We start from the raw sequence: 14,159 nt of genomic DNA on the forward strand, positions 1-14,159 counted from the left end.
TCGTGCAGGGACTAAGCCGTAACAGCAACAGGCTGCAGCAAATCGCAAGCGGATACATCTCCATTTTTGGAACCTTGGCGGGTTGGCCGGAAGGGATGCTTACCTCTACGCAGTACTGCGCACCTTGAGGCAGCGCAGATCCGGTCGCTCGGGGCCCGAGTTGCTGCAGTTCGGCGATACCATGTGAATAGCCTCACCATCTCAGCTCGACGGGACGATTGCCTGGGGTGACATCGATGATGCCCCTTTTTCAGGCTCGGACACAAGGGCACCATGGCACAACCGTGCGGCGATCTGCAACTCTCGGCTCAACCTCCTTCATCAGACATGTTCCTGTTGCAAGAATTGCCGGACGTGCTTGGCGAAGCTTGTGGGCTTGGCTTTCATTGGGGTTTCATTTCACGGGATGCTGCCCCATCCTATCCTCAGTGGATTAGTATGAGGACATGTGTTGAAACCAGTTTGACGTTCACACGACCTCACCATCCAGGGCAAGAAGAGGCGGGTTTTGCTGTTTCTGCCGATGTGGGCCTCGGTTGCGCTGTAACGAAACTGTCACAGGAGGCAGGTTCCAACTTCCCTGGACGGCCATGTCTCTTCCCTGGCGATGCTCTTTGCCGATTGCACTCTGGTGAGGCTGGCAGGGCAGGGGATGGAACCTGACGGCGTTCCAGTTACCACAATGCCTTAAAAATAGCGAATATGCGACCATTACGGAGTATTGCTAGCACACATCGGAGCCTCCCGTGACTGTTTTGAAGCCAGAGCAACGAAAGCGCACTGGGACCCTTGGCGTCGATCTATTACCTGGGGGGCCAGGCATTTGACATGAATTTGTACCTGGCAGAGAGACCGACGCAGCAATCGTTTGCATGTTGCCAGGACCAAGGGTGTGTGATAAAGATGGAGAACATCTTTTTGACGTCCCGGGGAAATTTGAAGTGGCGCGGGAATACAGCCAATTATTGCTGACACAGCTGGGAGAACGCCATCATTTGGTGCTCTCCTGGGAGTGGCAGTGTCTTGGCATTGATTGACTGACTGCAACGCGCAGAGTGCATTGAATCGGGCGCCGCGGCTGAGTGTAATTTCGTCTGTACGAGGTTGCGGCACGACGGCATCAAGCATCGCCAACTGACAGAAGTGGTTGGGCGGTGGCGGCGGAGCATCCTGGACGGGAAAGGGGCCAATGTCCCGTCCGTTCCCCAAATAATGGGCCAACATGGACAAGTCAGTCGGGTCTGTGGAAAGAGACGGGTTCCCGCGTGCCGTGCGCAATTCGATGGGCCCGTCGCCCGCCGCCGTGGAATGGTCAAGCTGTGGAAATACACTGGGCGTCCATTATCGTGGCTGGGTAGGGGGCCTCCCCGTGTCCGTATTCTTCACTGTAGTGTAGTGGCATCAGCAGACGCAGGCAGACGCTTACATCCAACCTACTACTCCTCGGTGGACTGGGGTTTGCGCAATTTTTGGTTTTTTTTTTCTCCGACAGATTCGATGGCTGTCAACGTTGCCGAGGGGCCTGGAAGCGGCGATATTGCTGGGAATCCCGCCCATAATGGGCCGATATTATGTGATTCGCTTTCCAACTTCGATTGTCACCGACCGACAGGCACCTGCCTGCCTCTGCCTACACCTCTGCCTACACCTCTCACCTCCCACCCCACACTCTCACACAGGGCAGCTACCCACGTGCTCTCGCTCGCACATGTGGACGGCAGGAGGTGGGAAATGAAGCTGAGGGGCGGCGGGCGGCCAAGCTGCGAGGTAATCACTTGGGAAAGCTTGATTCTCACGCTCCTGTGGTGGGAAAGGGGAGCTGGCGGCTTATGGTGCATGGCTGCAGCCAGCATGCTCCTGCTGCCCTTCCTCCCTCTTGTTCCTGCCACCCACTCAGCTCAGCTGCTGAGAGGTTGTTGGCGGCCTGGGAAGTTGCGCAGGGACGTTGGAAAACCATTGGGGGAGCACAAGAGGGACAGCCCATCCACGAATCACGGGGCGCAATGAGACAATGTGCTGGCCAGATGGGGTCATCGCTTAGCCTGCTTTCCCTCTCACTTCTCTTTCTTCTCTTGCACTACATGCGGCCGGCCAGCCCCGATGCTTCTTTGTCTTCCTCGTCTCTCCTGCATTGCAGCACGAATCGATTGCTTTTCCTCCTTCTCCCCACCACGGTATTGTTTCCTAATATAACCGTACATGGTAGAATAATTTGGCGATCCGGCGGGGTGAAGCTTGACTTCCGGCCCAGGTCCTGGGTCCCCCTCACCTTACTCACCTCGGTGCTTCATCTGCTGGATGTGACGGCAAACGCCGGGTCCCCCCCCTGATATGCCAATTGGAATTCATATGTAGGGGGTCATTCGTCTCTTCTCTCGCTCGACCAACACCAATTCACGCATGGAACCCTTCGTCCGGACATCGGCCGTGGTAATACACGGCATCTGTTGGCAAGGACGGATGTGGCCATGCCTGTCAATATTCACTCTGGCTGGCCTTCTTCTCGCGTCCTTCAAATCCCGCTCTCTTCTCGTTGCAGGCGCCCAATGCTGGCCAGCCCCCCCCCCTGGCCATCACCATCTAGACACCATGTAGGGTGCCCTGCGGAATCCCCAAATGCATGGGCCGACATCCAGGGAACCTCACTAACCAGCCTAGCACCTAGCCGACTACTAGGCACCTTTTTGGGCTTGGGCAGTGTGGTAGCGCATACGATCCAGCTCACCCCGCGTCCACCACCAACCTCTGGTTGGATCCTAAATCGGGACATGGAAAGATTTGGAAACCAGTTGGGTATCCCCAAGTGGCCCATACGTCGCATTTCACAGCAACGGGGGCCGAGCAAACCGAGGGTCGAAAACACCAGAGGAACCAGAAGGCCCACGAGCCTTTGCAAGAAACAAGGATCGTCGAATCTAGTGAACAAAATCGGCAACTCGGCAGGCGTCCCTCGTTCTCGTTACAGGTCCAGAGTCAGTACGGATACATAATAATCAACGGGTGCGCCGTGTGCCCCTGTCGGGACCTCGCGCGGCTAGTTGCATTTGCTTTTTACGCTGCCTCGAAGCTTAAAGACAAGCGATCCCTGGGTGCATCCCCACTCAGCGAGGGTAGCGCGAGCCCTTTGTACCGACCGGGACAAGCCCCGGTGAGGCACAGCAAAGGAGCATGCGGGCGACCATGTTTGAATCGAGCTCCCCTCTGCTCAGTACAGGGCGTACCGTAGTCCACAGGGTCCAGACCATCCTTGCATCTATCCCTGGCTGGGCCTAGATCCTGGTCATGACCTGCCGCCCGAAGCCAGTGTCCAGCGGTCCCCCCCAGCGCCCGGTTTGGGGGGCAGAAACACACCAGAGGTCTGGAGAAAGACGGAGAAAGGTGCGGGTAGAGAATGAAGAGAGACACAGCCGCTCCCGTCTTCGGGTAGACCATTTGTTATGTCAATCCCAATGCGTGAGTTGCCTTGCTCTCCTCACAGCTCTGGACTTAATAATCTTGCTACCCCCATGCTTCTCTGCACAAATCCACATGCATACAGCTGGTTACGGATAGTTCCATTCTAGACCAATCTCCCCTCTCCGGACTATATTACTTTCAGACCTCTCTCGCCTTGGCACGTCAACCACGAACACCCTCTCTCTGCTCTTTTGTCTGCCCTCCGCTCCTCCATCCGGTCTCACCCCTCCCATTAGTCGACCCGTCCCAACTTCTTCATTCCTCACAGCTTGGGAACGCACCAGAGCCGTTACTTGTTTTGTTTCATACGCTTTCGAGGTTTATCGCCCTACATCACCGCCGACTTCTGCGCTCGGATTTCTGTGCTTGACTCTGCCCGTCCCGCCGCATTTCCTCTAATAAACTGGGCGCCCAGACTTGACATCCATTCCGCGCACACCCCACATCGCATCAACATCGCAGTACAAGATCTCATCGCCCAGGAGCTTCTTCCACAGCCGCCGCCGGTAGTTTCAATACTCACTGCCTACCAACTGCGCATCCTGACTTGAAGATATTGGCGGAATCGATCGAGACACAACGGCCCTCGCAGCTTACATCAAATCAAGCCCTCGGAGTCAGCCTGTAGCACTGCTCGTGCAACCCATCGCCAACATCCTGTCAGAATAATTGGTCGCAGCCTGCGTACTGGGAAGCCAAGCAAACCTGTCTTGGCTGTCGGGACGTGAAAGAGACGACGACGCTCAGGACTCGCATAAATCGCCGAGAGACGGGGTCTGCAATCACGACAGCATCTCTTAATACAGTGTAGTCTCGCTCTATCAGTTTCTGTATATCCTCCTTCAAGCATTCCGCCTACGACATAGCCACCAACAAGATGAAGCCTGCAACTTTGCTCTGCGCGTTGGGATTTGTGCAGCTGGGCTTGGCTGCTCCTGTCCCCGCCACCATTTCAGACCTGGTATCCCACGTCAGGGACGAGGCACGTCGTCTCACGCAGGTCACCCGTGTGCGCATGCACCGCAAGAGACCCGCTGCCTTCTTTCAAGGACTCGAGAGTCAGAAGGTTGAGGTGGAATTCGACAACCATCCCGTGTCCCCCTCCGAAGACATGCCCCCGTCGGTCGTCCTCGCCGCCCCTCGGCCACTGAAAACCAGTTACCTTCAATCTCTCTCCAGACACCCGGCAACTAGAAAGGGCAAGGTGGTAGACGTCGTGGGCGACGGTACTCCCGAGACCATCACTCCGATGACGCTTAGTGAAGGCCTGGCAGAGCTGCTTCCCTCCAAGACTCGCTTGCCTTGCTGGAAACACATCCAGATTCCAAGGCCTTCGATGGCCATCTTCGAGCAACATCCGGATCTCGTCGTCCTGGGCGCAATCATTGCACTCGTCCTGGTTCTGTTGGTGCTGGAGACCGTGGGCACTACCTTTCAAGGGTGAGCATTTCCTAGTTTCGTGATCGTGCAAGTCTTGTCGAACTAACATGGAATAGGTTCCGCAACCACTACTCTCCCCAGGGAGAAATTCGGTTAGAAGTGGATGAGAAGCCGTGCCCGTCACCCTCCTTCCGGTGTGACACAGAGCCTTATGATGAGGAGCAAGAAGTTCAAGGGCCAAGACCATGACGGGTGGTGAATAGGAAATGAGGAAAAAAGAAAAAAAGGGAAAATCAAAAACACGTCTCAAGACAAACGGACTATTAATGTTGTTACTAGATATTGCGATACCATCTTTTTGATACTATTGAGCGCGGCGCTGGTTACGGCATGAATGAAACTTATTGTTACTCTGCCCTATGGGTTCCCTGTGCATCTTTGTGATCCGAGGCGAAATGACGGAAGACGACAAGATTTGCGCAGACATACATGACGAGGGACGAAGTTAGAATGAGAAAGAAGAGAGGTCACAAGCCGTCGCACGCTGGGAATAATGGCCTACACAGGACCTTGACAAGGAACCTGAGCAAAGACAGGTAGAGGGAAGCAGAACGCTTCCAAACGGCTCCTGTCCTTCTCCATCCCCAGATCTGTGCCCGATACCGACAACGCCAAGTCTGTACGGGATACTCGGAGCCATCAACGGGAGAGAAACCCAGCAACTTGTGTTCTACATCTCTAGTACCGCCGGTCGATATCAAGGTGGACAGTCCACGGGAGTCGAGGAATCCCTGATCGAAAGCCCGGAGAGTAGTCTCTCACACCGGCGGCCGCCTACGCAAATACGACAGCGTAACATGTTGTGTGGCACCGGGGTCCTGGTCATGACATGACGGCCTCAATACGATTGGGACAACCGAGACACCCCGTGTACCTTTGTCTACTTCACGTCACGTCGCCTATGACAAAACACTGCTTGCTCTTATAGGTCCAAACATTGCGACCACGCTCGCGGCCCACCGTCATCGTCGTCTTCTTCGGCGCTATTTGTGTAAAGCGTTATACCCGACCCCACCCGACGGGGCTTTGGAATGCTCCTTCAAACGCAACGGGCCCGTTTTGCCTTGGAGCCACTCTACTGGTAAGCTGCCGACACCGAAAGCAAACCGTCGGCGTCCGAGACAGGTCGTTGGTGACTAGCCCGCCCGCTGCGCTGCTGAGGCGGCCGACGCAGCCCAAGGGCCCCAACCCCGAATCGGCCTCTAGGAGATGGTTCACAGCGTTTCGCGATGCCCTCCATTTCTCCACCGAGACGCACCCGGCGACGAATCCACCAACTCCCCAGGCGACATAGGGAGGCGGCGGAGACTGCCCTTGGGACGGGTCCGGCTGACCCTCTTCGCTCTAGACAGTCGGGGCAGTTCCCGTTCCAGGATTCCTAGGTTTCCCGGCAGGACATGCATCGGAGGAGACAGTAATTATGTTCTTCCGCCATATAGGAAGCGGCTCAAACCTCATCCCGTTCATGTCTTCTACGATAAACCCGGCCAATGTTGGTTCTTGGGACGTATGGACTGCGAGAAAGGGGTCGATAACACCATGTTGAGAAAAGCAGATGGGATGCGAGGCAGCAGTCCGGGAGAGCCTTGTAGTAAAGAAAAAGCATATTTCGGGGCATATTATAGCCCAAAAGAAGTATGAGAACCAGGCAGCGTTAGCAATCCGACCTGGGACGAAAATCTTACGGCTATCATAAAAGGTGGGCTGTCCGCAGACACCGTGTCACCCTGGTGTTGCACCCGGTTAACAAACCTCAAATATTCCCGTCTTTGTGCAATCTCTAGGGCCCGGTTGGCAATGTGGAAGGGCCGACTGCTGCTGTATCTGAATACTTATCTCGATCGCCTTACCCCTTTTTGCCTCCCTTCCTTTGGCATCGCCTCTTCTATTGAAACTACAAGAGTGATGTACAGGTATACCAGCTCCTGTCATTTTCGTGCTTCCAACGCGTATCCGGTTCTGAACAAGCCAAAGCCCGCCGAGGTAGCGAGCGCTGCTGAAGACGCGGCGTCGCCCGTCCAACTGTTCCATTGACGGAAGAGCCGAGCATTGTATTGCGCGGGCTCAACAGAGTCACCACCTACCAATGAAAGAACCAACGGCCACATAATGGCATGCAGAGCTGCCCAGATCTTAGAGCCGTATTGGCCATCAAGAAATCCGTAACAGGCGTTCACGAGGTTAACTATTGATCTTCAATCTTCATAACCCTTCACCTAGGTGCCCTTGATATTAAACCGAAGGTTTGGAGATGCCCGGATGGCCAATTACAACGTAATGTTACGATATGATAATGGTTGCACCCCAGGGTAACGCCGTAGCCAATTACGTACCGAGGAGAGACCACCAACCACGAGAATCAGCCAGGCTTCTTTCAACTCCTGTCTTGCAACCACGGCGTTTGGGAGCGATGGGACCATCAAACCTGGCGTAGTAGTAGCAGGCTGCCAAAGTGTCATGGGGTATGGGATGTGGGCGTTTTGATTATGTGAGAGCTTGCGGGTTGGGGGCCGGGGGGTGGTGGTGCAGGCTGCAGATAGTGGACGGGTTGAGTCGCCTGGCCAATGGCATCAAGGGCGCGGAACGATGGTTTCTCGATCCGGTAACTCGTAATGCACCACAAGCTCCCAACCAAATCCGTCGGTCCTACTTACCCTGGGGGGCGGGCAGGCTTCCCATGCATTCCTTCCACATCGCTCATTTTGAGTCGCTCGTAAACGAAGAGGCTCCGGCCTCCTCGCACAGAAAGGGCCCATGTCATCCCAGGAATGTGCATGCTTGTCTCGTCGCGGAATGCACACATCTCATCCGTACCTTGGGATGAGCGGCCTTGAGTCCGGTGCGGTGCGGTGCGGTGCGGGGTAAAAATCACATGTGGGATGGCGGGGTCGTTTGAACCCTGGGCATGGGCGATTCTTATGTATTTTTTTTCTTCATATTGTACGGGCTCAGTTCTACAAAAGGATCGCTCAAGATCGCATGGTTTCCTTTGACAGGTAACAGGATATCGTCACGTAGTTTACACAATTGTGGTTAGCTCTCCACTTTTTTAAAGCAAAACATGGCCACTTTTACAGCTTGTAAGGCTTGGGGCCGATCATGAGCTCGGGGCGGACGAGCTTGTCAAAGTCCTCCTCGCTGAGGGCGTTGAGCTCGAGGGCGGACTCCTTGAGGGTGAGGCCCTTCTTGTGGGCGTTCTTGGCGACCTTGCTGGCCATGTCGTAGCCGATCTTGGGGTTGAGGGTGGTGACCAGCATGAGACTATCATTTTGTTAGCAAACAAAACTTGTGTGAAAAGAAGCAAAATTGTTGCGACTTACGATTCCTTCATAATGCTGGCAATCTTCTCCTCGTTGGCCTGGAGACCGACGACAAGGTTCTTCTCGAAGGAGCGCATGCCGTCGGAGAGGATGCGAACACTGTGGAGCAGGTTGCGGATGACAAGGGGCTTGTAGACGTTGAGCTCGAACTGGCCGTTCATGCCGCCGATGGTGGTGGCGACGTGGTTACCCATAACCTGGGCGCAGACCATGGTGAGGGCCTCGCACTGGGTGGGGTTGACCTTGCCGGGCATGATGCTGCTGCCGGGCTCGTTCTCGGGCAGGACGAGCTCGCCGAGGCCGCAGCGGGGACCGCTGCCAAGGTAGCGGATGTCCTGCGCGATCTTGGAGAGGGAACCGGCCAGGGTGTTGAGGGAGCCGTGGGCCTGGACGATGGCGTCGTGGGCGGCAAGGGCCTCGAACTTGTTGGGGGCGGTCTTGAACTCAGTGCCGGTCATCTTGGAGACCTCCTCGGCGATGGCCTCGGCGAAGCCCTCGAAGGTGTTGATGCCGGTACCGACGGCAGTACCGCCCTGGGCCAGCAGGCGCAGGTCGGGCAGAGAGGACTCGATTCTCTTGACGCCGGCGTCGAGCTGAGCGACGTAGCCGGAGAACTCCTGGCCAAGAGTCAAGGGGGTGGCATCCTGCAAGTGAGTGCGACCAATCTTGATGATGTTCTTGGCCTCGAAGTCATCAACCTTCTTCTGCAGGGCGTCGCGCAGGCTCTTGAGGGAGGGGATGAGCTCGTTCTCGATCTCGAGGACGGCGGCGATGTGCATGACGGTGGGGAAGGTGTCGTTGGAGGATGCGGAGCGGTTGACGTGGTCGTTGGGGTGGACGGGCTTCTTGCTGCCCTGAACACCGCCAAGGATCTCAATGGCACGGTTAGAGATGACCTCGTTGGCGTTCATGTTGGACTGGGTGCCGGAGCCGGTCTGCCAGACCACAAGGGGGAAGTGGTCGAGCAGCTTGCCTTCGGCAACCTCGGCGGCGGCCTGCTGGATGGCCTTGCCGACCGTCTCATCGAGGCCGAAGCGCATGTTGACAGTCGCAGCGGCGCCCTTGAGGATACCGAAGGCCTTGACAATTGGGGGCGGCATGCGGTCCTGGGGCTGGTTGATCTTGAAGTTCTCCAGAGAGCGCTCAGTCTGCGCACCCCAGTACTTGTCCGCAGGGACCTGGATCTCGCCAAAGGCGTCACTCTCGGTACGGGTGTTGACCATTCTGGGAGCTGTGGTGTGCAGGCTTCGCTGGAGGGAGAAAGGGCTGGTGAGGTTTGTTGATCTAGAGTTCGTCGCGGGGTAAAGGGCTGCGGGGGAAGAGGAGGTGAATCGGGTCGAGCATGTGGAGAGGCTCTTCGCGCATGTCCTCGGCCTAACGGTAAACTGTGACTTCGCCAGGCCGGAAGCGGCGCGTCGAGCAGGTGCCGATCGAAGCATGACGGACCGTTTACTTTGGTAGCTGCGGGAGGGTGTTTGGGGTAAAAACGTTGGTGTCACACGAGACTTCGAGATTGGACTGAACCAATTGAAGAATGACGGCAGATGAGAAAGGACGCAGGATGATTGCCAGACCAACAAGAATATTTCCAGAGACGAAAGGAAAAGGGAAAAAACAATAATAGCGCTCGGGTTTTTTTTTTGCTCAACAACAGAAGGTCGACGACCACCTCCGAAATGGCTCCGTTGGGGGAGCTCTGACACTGTGGAGCTTGAATGGTCCGTGCACCCGGCTTATCCCGAATTCCCGATTGCGCAGCAACGACGACGGCGATGCGGGTGAAGGGCATTAGCCGAGTGCTTATCTAAGGCACTCACGATGGCCTTCCACTATCCCTACCGCTCACCGCCCACTCACCGAAGCTACCGCTGTCCGGCAGAAAGAAGGGGCAAGCAGCCATTCAGCCCCCGATGCCCTTGCAGCGTCCGCAGCGGAAGCCCCATGATAGGGCGGGTTGGTTGTGGCATAGCGGGCATCACGGCCCCGCTCCGCTGCAGCATGGCATCACATAACAGAGGCTGCCAGGGCTTTGCACAGCTGCAGAGTCCCTCTTCGCCGCCTACGGGGACCGAGAGCTTAGCTTGCCGAGCACCGCTGCAACGGACTTACCGGCGCCCACAGCCCTCCTTCACCTCCACTCTGACTCCCACGCATCCCCAGCCCCGAGGGGTCTTGGTGCAGGCAGGAAAGGCGGTGTTGAGGGTCCCAAGAGTTGAGGCCATCACGGCCATTGGCCCCCGAGGCAACCACACGCTTCTTAGCGCCAGACGGCCTAGACGGAGAATAACGATCAGCAGATCCAAGAAGCACACCTACCTCATCATGCTGAGGCCAGTGATGCATGCAATAATACTCCCCAGGAGCCATGCGGGAGGAGACGCGGCACCGGGGACAGGGCACTGTGAGCCTCATTAGTCTACTGCATGCCGTAGCCGCGCTTGTCAGGTAAGGGGATCGAAGCTATGCAACTGGGCGGGTTTCACCTTCTTCAGCCCAACTCGCTTGTGTCCTGTTATGCTCATGCTCACCCCTTTCTCCCATGTATCTGCCATCCTTCTGCTTTTTATTCCTTTTTACCTCCACCGCCTCCTCGAGCCTTTTTTTCTTTTTTACCTCTCCCTCCTTCTTCTACACTTCACTCCCCGAAGATAGAGTACGAGTGCGAGTATTTGATACCTGCTTTGCGCTGGTCAATTGAAGTAAACGAGCACGCGACATCCCATTCTTTCATCTGATAAAAGAGGAGCTCAAGTCACCCTACGCCCTGTCCCACCTTTTGACAGAGAGCCCCTCATTCCCGCACGTTTTGTCTCATCTCGAGCTCCAAACCCCCACCTTGCTTGGCTTCTGCTTCAAGCACCCACCAGCCATCCGCTCCCGTTCTCATCGCACAACTACAGCGACAGACCCGGTTTGAGCGCCAAAGTCTCCCAGCAAGTACCATGTCTCTCCAGGTTGACGACCGCAGTCGTCGCACTCGTTCGCGCTCCCCGGGCCGTCGCGAGCGCAGTCGCAGCCCTGCCCCACCCGCCATGGTTGATCCCCCGCGCGAGCCTAGCTACGCCTACCCGGAAGACGATCTCGACGACAGATATGGACGTGATGGACGTGATGGACGTGAAAACCGCGCTCGTGTTGTCACCGCCGAGCCAGGCTCCAGCAGTGCCATGTCGGGCGCCATGCCCTACCCGGAAGACGGCAGCGACGCAATGTTCCCTGGCACCCGGTCTCTCTACGACTATGAGGACCGCCGCGGTGCTTCATCCTATCGCCCGCCCCCGTCTCCCCAGGACAACTACTACCGCAACTCCCGCGAAAAGTATGACGACCCGCAAGCCCGCACCCCTGATCCTCGCGACGATGACAAGTTCAAATATCTCCCGGCCAAGTACAGCAGTCACGGCCGAAGCAACAGCAAATACGGCAACGAGGCCGAGTACGCACCCCCTAAACCACCCCGCCCGGACACCGGCGACCTCTACCCCCCGCCCAAGCCTCCGCGCCCCGTGTCTCCCGGCGGCTATGCCTATGCTCAGCCTCAGCCCTATGAGTATGCAAAGACCGACGACAAGTCTAAAAAGAAGGAGGAGAAAAAGAAGGCACTGGAGGAGAACCTGGCATACGGATTTGATCAGTACGCGCCCAAGCCAAATTTGGCCCCCGAGCCGCGGTACTCCGGCCGCGTGCCGAGCCCTGGCCCACAGATCTCGGCCGGTGCCCAGCAGTACTATGCCAATGACCCCCGGGTCTCCTCCAACGTTTTGACCGTCGACCCTAGCAGCCGCAAGCGTGACAAGTCGCCGCAGCCGCCCACCCATCGCATGTCTAATTTATCAGTGAACACGGGCCATCACGCTCTGAACATGAGCATGTCCCTGGCTAACGCACCAGGCTCGCCGCTACTAGAGTCATACCATGGAACATACCAGGACATGTCCCCTATGCCGTCACCCATGCTGCTGCCTTCACATGACCTGCAGGTGATGGAACCCATCTCTCCAATTGGCTCCGACGACGAGGGTAGGCGGCGCCGGCGGGCAAGGTTCCACGATATCGAGGATGATGCTTCAAGGATCGCAAAGGCGCTCCGCAGCGACAGGAAAAACCCCGACCCCGAGCCTCTGATTGAGATCCTCCCGGGGCTGACCCATGACCAAGTAATGGATCTTCGCAAGGAGTACAAGGCTTTGGTGAAGACGGGAGCAGAGCGCAAGGGCGTCAACGTGGCCAAGCACATCCGAGCCCGTCTCAAGGACGCAGACCCGAATCTCATGAAGGCCTGTTACGCCACCGCTCTTGGACAGTGGGAAAGCGAGGCTTATTGGGCCAACTTCTGGTATCAAGGTGACAAGACGCGCCGGGAGCTGCTCATCGAAGCGCTCATGGGCCGTACGAACCACGAGATCCGGCTCATCAAGGATGGATTCAGCGACAAGAAGTACGATAACAGCTTGACCAAGTGTATGAAGACGGAGTTGAAGGAGGACAAGTTCAAGAAGGCCGTGTTGATGGTGCTTGAAGAGCGTAGGATGGAGGAGTACGACCCCTACGGCCGCCGCTTGCCTCTTGACTACCACCTCGTCGAAGACGACGTCGCCGATCTGCGGAAGGCTGTCAAGTCTGAAAAGGGCGGCGAGACGCTGATGATCAGCATTGTGGTACAAAGAAGCGACTCGCATCTGCGCGAGGTGCTCAAGTTGTACGAACGGACGCACAGGTCCAACTTTGCCCGCGATGCGCTCAAGAAGAGCGGCAACCTAGTAGTGAGTACCAATTTGTTCCGGAAATGCAAGATGCTGTTGCTGATAATTGTACGCAGGGAGAACTGTTGGCCCACATTCTCAACGGCGTCATCAACAAGCCCGTCCGCGACGCCCTTCTCGTCCACCACGCCCTCACGGCAAGCCGAAAGGACGACCTGCGCCGCGAGTTGCTCATCTCGCGTCTGGTCCGCTTCCACTGGGACCGTCACCACTTGGAGGCCGTCAAGCGGGCCTACCGGGAACGCTACGGACGCGACATGCAGGACGCTGTCAGGGAGGGCACGAGTAGCGAGTGGGGTCTCTTCTGTCGGGAGCTGTGCATTTACCGCATGCCGAATGATGTGAAGAGCTATGAGAAGGTGCAAGCGCGGTGAGAAACCTTGCGCAAGCAATTGCAGAATGAGAGGATGGGTGAGAGATGTAATGAGATCATGTGGAATGGGAGGCAAATCTGAATGCAGTAATTTATGATGTATTTGATGCGAGCTCTAGGACTCAAAATCCACTTTGACACGCTGAATCAGAGACCAGGACGATTAACCATTCACCTGCTGGCCTCGATTGACCCTGTTCCCAGTATTCCACGAAACAAGTTATCAAAAAATGAATGCCCCGCACAGTAGTGTTTACGCCCGCTCAAACCTTACAATCCTCCTCCCCCCATCCTCCCTCCTCGAGACCACCATCCTCTCTCCGATCCCATACGAGCTTCCCTCGGACTGGTCATCAATCTCCCCAACCCGATCATCTGGGTCCGACCTCCTTTCCCAACTCCTTGCCCGCCTGCAACTGCCGCCACCCCTGCCACCGCCCCTGAACCTTCTCTCGCTCCCATCATCCGCCAGCCCGCCGCGCATCATGAACGCGTCCCGGCTCGCATCCCTCCGGCGCCTTCCCTCCCATCTACCCCTGCCGCCCCACCCTGTATAGTCAGAGTGTGATGGCTCCCCGGGAAACGCCTCGAACTCGTCGAATAGCAGTGTCCGGCGACGACCTCGGCTCGGGCGGAGGCCATCTTCGTCACCCGCATCTCTGCCACGGTCTCCGCGGGCACGCCTGAACGTGTGCCGTCGTCCCTGTCCGGCGGGAGACGATCGCGCGGCCCCGCACGAGCCGGTGCCGGCGCAAACGTGTCGTGGGTCGATCTTGAAGCCCCATTTCTTCGGGTCTTGCTATCATT

General features: G+C 56.8%; 3 protein-coding genes across 3 annotated transcripts; 2 read left to right on the plus strand and 1 right to left on the minus strand.

The window, feature by feature from the left end:
• Positions 1-4,333: 4,333 nt before the first annotated feature.
• On the plus strand, positions 4,334-5,085 carry EsH8_III_001149 (uncharacterized protein; the record flags this gene model as incomplete). The annotated part of the gene is made up of 2 exons (XM_083262874.1): positions 4,334-4,896; positions 4,953-5,085. The coding sequence occupies 2 exons, from the start codon at positions 4,334-4,336 to the stop codon at positions 5,083-5,085; spliced, it is 696 nt and encodes a 231-aa protein (XP_083123361.1).
• A 2,882-nt stretch (positions 5,086-7,967) lies between these two features.
• EsH8_III_001150 (fumarase FUM1) lies at positions 7,968-9,655 on the minus strand (the record flags this gene model as incomplete). The annotated part of the gene is made up of 2 exons (XM_083262875.1): positions 7,968-8,157; positions 8,217-9,655. The coding sequence occupies 2 exons, from the start codon at positions 9,653-9,655 to the stop codon at positions 7,968-7,970; spliced, it is 1,629 nt and encodes a 542-aa protein (XP_083123362.1).
• A 1,503-nt stretch (positions 9,656-11,158) lies between these two features.
• EsH8_III_001151 (uncharacterized protein) lies at positions 11,159-13,353 on the plus strand (the record flags this gene model as incomplete). The annotated part of the gene is made up of 2 exons (XM_083262876.1): positions 11,159-12,979; positions 13,036-13,353. The coding sequence occupies 2 exons, from the start codon at positions 11,159-11,161 to the stop codon at positions 13,351-13,353; spliced, it is 2,139 nt and encodes a 712-aa protein (XP_083123363.1).
• Positions 13,354-14,159: the final 806 nt, after the last annotated feature.

This window comes from Colletotrichum jinshuiense, chromosome 3 (genome assembly GCF_051148585.1).
Source record: "Colletotrichum jinshuiense chromosome 3, complete sequence".
NCBI classification, from domain to species: Eukaryota; Fungi; Ascomycota; class Sordariomycetes; order Glomerellales; family Glomerellaceae; genus Colletotrichum; species Colletotrichum jinshuiense.